At 29.5% G+C, this 5,234-nt stretch overlaps 1 protein-coding gene across 3 annotated transcripts in view; it reads right to left on the bottom strand.

Moving 5' to 3' along the window:
- LOC108771176 (uncharacterized) overlaps positions 1–4,745 on the bottom strand; it is a 10,703-nt gene extending 5,958 nt beyond the window's left edge. For 2 of the 3 annotated variants that reach the window (XM_018523106.1, XM_018523105.1), the window contains exons 1-4: positions 4,282–4,745; positions 2,234–2,392; positions 2,006–2,140; positions 1,700–1,837 (exon numbers count right to left, since the gene is read on the bottom strand). In XM_018523106.1, the coding sequence (XP_018378608.1) occupies positions 1,700–1,837; positions 2,006–2,140; positions 2,234–2,392; positions 4,282–4,366 (517 nt within the window). In that variant the 5' untranslated portion in view covers positions 4,367–4,745. The remainder of the gene's footprint in view (positions 1–1,699; positions 1,838–2,005; positions 2,141–2,233; positions 2,393–4,281) is intronic. The other variant, XM_018523108.1, reaches the window with a different exon arrangement.
- Positions 4,746–5,234: the final 489 nt, after the last annotated feature.

A 5,234-nucleotide genomic window follows, 5' to 3' on the forward strand; every position in this document is an offset into this window, starting at 1 on the left:
TTTATTAAAAATCCCCACTTGACCTTGAAATGGTCATGAAAATATGGGTTCAAGGACATTGTCAGGGTCATGGTTTGGTCTCCCCTCGACATCCAACAATTTTTCTCACAAACCCTATCCGGGAAAAATCAAGATTTTTTGGCTTTCTGCTTCGATTAGTCTTTGATCTAATTTGTCTTTGAAATGACCTCTATGGTCAACTGTGACCCATAACATGAAAGTTCATCTGGACGTAAAATTTTGCGCTCTTTCAAAATCCGGGATCAAAAATATGTGGGTTTCTATTTGAAAATTGAAAGTAGACCTTCAAATAACCTTGAAAATGAAGATCAAGGTCATTGTCAAGGTCATAGTTCAATCAGCCCCTTCATATCCAACAATTTTTGTTTTAAACATTTTTTTATTTAATCGCGATGTTTCGAGTTATTTGGCTGTCTAAAATGGATCATCCTGTATAATGAGACATCAAATGGCTTTGTAAGACGCAAGAACAAAAGTAAAAATGATATTGAGAATTACGAAAATATAATCAGGATAAGAAATATGGAATATGTATAATTTGTAGCTGTAGCATAGAAATTGTCACAAACTATATATTAATACAATTGAATGTCAAACATTAGTTTAATAGTTATACAAATTATTAAGTATCTAGTATTGAAATAGCAAGACAACTACAATATATAATTATATAGACCTTATGTAGAGATTTTTTATTTAAATATTTTTTTAAATAAATTATTATGTGCATAATGTGACACTATGATACTATGATTTGTATTAATAATATTTCATTAATACAATACTATTTTATATTATTATTTTATAGCCCAATCAACATACTGTATATTTACTACAATTAGTTAATATTATTTCCTTAGTTTATACAACTTATTTTTCTTATCACATTCTTCTACAATAGTTAAAATGCTATTTCCTTTTAATTGCTTACTCACTATTTTTTATTTTTATTTAAATATGCACCTACACAAAAAGAACTTTTTTTTTATTAAGCTATGCAAATAATATATAGATCTGAAAATAATATTATTAGACCATCAAAATATTTAGATTGTTTAAGCGTGATGACAATGCACTAAAAAGTTTTAACATTTTAACGATTAGCTGGAGTATTCTACATAATTATTTTAATGAGCCAAACAAAATTATTTTCAAGTATCTAACTAAACTTTTAGATATTTGAAGAAAACTATTATTTTCGTGTATGCTTAGAATGATTTTGACAAAACTCTGATTATTTTAATGAATTAATTAAGCGATTAATTTATACCTGTAATGTTTTGTTAGTACAAATAATATTGGTAACTTTTATTGTCTTACATGTGAAAAAATATTAGATTAGATAATCACAAATTATGTATTTCTTCACGAAGAAATTTCTCCAAGGAATATACATATATACAAAGTTTCATTAAAATTAGAATTAAAAATTTTATGAAATTCCTTTATTAAAAATTTGTTGCGAGCAATTCTGCCTATTAAATTATAACTGTTTCAAATATCCCGGGATAAAACTATCTAAAGATTCTTTTGCTGATCAAGGATTCTTCTCAGTAATATATCCCCGATTGTCGCGCGACTTGAGGAGATCAAAGAATCATATTTATAAAAAATATGTTAATTTTTAGTTTTCTTTGTATAGTATTCTGTAAAAAATAGACATTATTATAACACTTACCGGCCATTTTCCAACATGCGTTGTCTATGTAATAATAACCAGATACACAAACGCATGTACTGTTCTCGCAAGTAGTGTTCGCCAAAAACGCTAAACATTGATTTTTATCTGTGCAAGAAACCTCGAATGACTCGATCTCTGTTTGAAGAAATTGTATAAGCGTTAATCAGCTACTAAAACTACTAAAGACATAGTTATATACAATAATTAATTGAAAAACGTTAAATAATATTTGAAGTAAAAAAAGTGTTAGGATCTCTCCCTCTTTTCATTAAAGATAAAAATTTTTGTATTTTTTTTGCTTACTTTGGACACAACTTTTTAAGTTACTCGACGGTACGTAATTTTTTAAACAAGTGCACTGGCTAATAGTATAATTACAAATTCCGCCCTCAAAAAGACAGTCTTGTTCGTGCTTGCATCTTCGATAAAGCAATGAACCTAAAAGAGAATTACCTTGCAGATGCAATCGGAAAATTCAACAAATAAGATAAGAACTCTAATATATTTGAGTTGTTTTTCTGATCACATCACCTGAAGTTTTATTCTCGTGCATAGATGCATTAATGCTAGAGCAAGCTTCAGCGTCATTGTCTAGCCTCGGACACATGCAATATCCTTTTTGACAAAAAGCGTCCCCCGGAAGTGACATATTTTTACAATCTGACGTGTTTCTACACGGGATAGGTATATCTGCAATTGAATCGGTCTTTTCAGAAAGCGCAAACAAAAAACATTTTTTGACAACGAGAAATAAAGACTGATGTTCAGTTTATCATTATTGTATTAGGTGTTATTTTTGTTTTCTATCCCAGAAAAATTATCATAGATTACGTAATAAGATGCATAATGAAAATACACAATGAAATGCGCCGTGGATCTTTTTGATCAGTGTGTATTTTCAAATTTGTTCTATAAATAAAATTAAATAAAAATAGATAAACTTCTTCAATCTTTTATTTAAAAAACGCGCAAATATATTTTTAGTAATGACCGATTCAATCAAAGGTGTATTTAAAATGCTCAATTTGCCCCAGATACGCAAACCAATTTGCAAACTTGCAAACAGTGGAAAACTTCCAGCCAAGATAAATAAAGCTGTTTTGGTATAGCAAAAAATGTTTATGTGTGAATAACCTGCGACCGTTTGTTAGATTCGAAATTGATGTTATGTTAATGTTATAATTAACCCTTATCGTACCAATATAGGTAACTAGTGACCGAGCGATTCCTGTTCGTGCAAGTTTCTTGGAGTCTTTCGGTAATTATAAATTATACTACATTTTATTATTTTCCAAAATAAAGAGTCAATATGTATTCTAGAAAGTTGAAAGTATGTTGGTGAATTTTTAGAGATTTTTTAAATTATTTTGAAGAAGTGAAAAAAAATGAAGAGATTCTAGTGACCCTTGATGGTATGGATGAGGCACCAAATTGCACATGGTACGGTAAGGGTTAATAATCAAACATATGTGTACATAATTACAGTATGCGCATGTCAAGGTAAAATTTTTTGTCGCGACATAAATATAAGACTTTGAAAAGAAGGTACAAGCACTGTGCCCATATAGATATCTCCCAAGAAACGTGGATGATTTATCTGAAGAATGTTTCACTTATTAAATAGGCAAATGTGTTAAGTATTAAAGGAGATAAGAGCACATAAGCGAAAATGATATTTTTTGATAAAAAAAGTATTACGATGTTATAATTTATAATATATAATGTGATTCATTGTGTACCATAAACTGTTGATCAGCATATTTAATATCATGTTTGAATAATCTAAATGCTATAATTGAGTATACTCATTATATAAGTTGCTAAAAATCGTATGAGGTATAATTTGAAGCTGATTTGAAGTTAGATAAAGGAATATAGTTATAATTAATTAATAACTTAAGTAATATAGTTCAATCAGAATAATTAAACTTATTAATGATTATGACTTATTAATTAAACTTATTAATGATCTTCACAATATCGATTCCATTAATTAACTAATGTTGATATAATTATTTTAACAAAATATTTAATATTAATTACTAATATTAAATGTCACTTGGAATATATTTAAAATATTCATAGCAATTTGTTTTTAGTAAGCGTATTCTTCTAGATTTTGAATTTATCGCTCTTTAACATTATCCAGATTATAATTGCAATCATATAATTTAAATTAGTTTAATAGTTCCGCGCGAAAAAACCTGAATTTGAGAATAAATTTTTTTTCTCGCAAAAATATATTTCAAATTACACGACTATAATTAATTTAATTTAGATTTATAAAGAGCTTGGAGACATATGACAGGAAAATTCCGAGCGAATTCTTAGAAGAAAAGGTCACCCGAATATTTCGAACTCTACGACAAAATATTTATGTACAACGTGCAAACGTTATCTTTGTTCGCTGTAATCATGCCAATATCTATACATGCTTCAAAATCATGCTGCCGAGTTTCGCGGGACGCAAAAATTTGCGATGAAAATCCTTTACAATTATTCTGTTACGCGGCATGCGAGCTCTCGGAGATTAGCGAGGCAAATCAATTGCATTTGTCCAGAGAAAAAGACATACTCACCGATCTTGTCTCCGTTCGCCAGCGTGATCGCAACAAGAACCACATGCACCAGTACCACACACATTTTCATGTTGGCCGATTTCATCTCTTCTCTTTCTTTCGAAACCAATTCGATGCAACTTATCTCTCTCACCAAGCCTTCAATCTACCTGTAAACGAGTGATTCAGACATGGAAGTCGGTCTGCGATTAGTTTGCGATCGAGCGTTGGTATCGCACGCGCGACTAGTGAACGTGAATGCGAAGAACCAAAGTTCTCCTTCTCGTCCCGTTTTGCTGTCTCTCACCCCGCTAACACATTTCTGTATTTGTCCCTCTCTATATGCCTGTTCTCTCCCACTGTGACAGCGTTAATTTTCTTTCAGCTCTGAACGGATCGCAGGCATCGATAAATCTGATCGGCATTTTCGCAGGCTAGCAGCTATAAAAATACATTTAAACATCGTATGCATCTGTAATTGTTGTTATATAACATAATCACGTTACGCAGAGTTATTTCATTTTTTTTAATTATGATGTAATACTTTTTATTACATATATTGAGTATCTCATTAGTTGACTTGTCTTTAATTTCTTCGTTAACATTGTTATATTGTTTCTCACTTTTAAATTAATATCTGATTTATTTTACTATTACAATATCATTATAATGTATGAAATTATATGTTTGTTTATTGTTACATATTCACACGTTAGTATTATTATTTTATTGTTATTTTAAATATATTAAAGAGAGAGAGGTCTAGATTCATAAGCAAAGTTATTGCTGATACCTTATCTCTTGAGATGCAACTTTCTATTCATACCTTTGCTTCCATAATTAATATTTAATATCACTCGCACTTCGGTAAAATTATTATTACTGTTATGTATTAAATCATACAAATAGAAATAAAATAGAGAGTTCTTAAAAGCAGTTAGAAATATCTGTTTTTAAATAAATAGAAACATGAA

Source organism: Trachymyrmex cornetzi, unplaced genomic scaffold (genome assembly GCF_001594075.2).
Source record: "Trachymyrmex cornetzi isolate Tcor2-1 unplaced genomic scaffold, Tcor1.1 scaffold1403, whole genome shotgun sequence".
In the NCBI taxonomy this organism is placed as follows: Eukaryota; Metazoa; Arthropoda; class Insecta; order Hymenoptera; family Formicidae; genus Trachymyrmex; species Trachymyrmex cornetzi.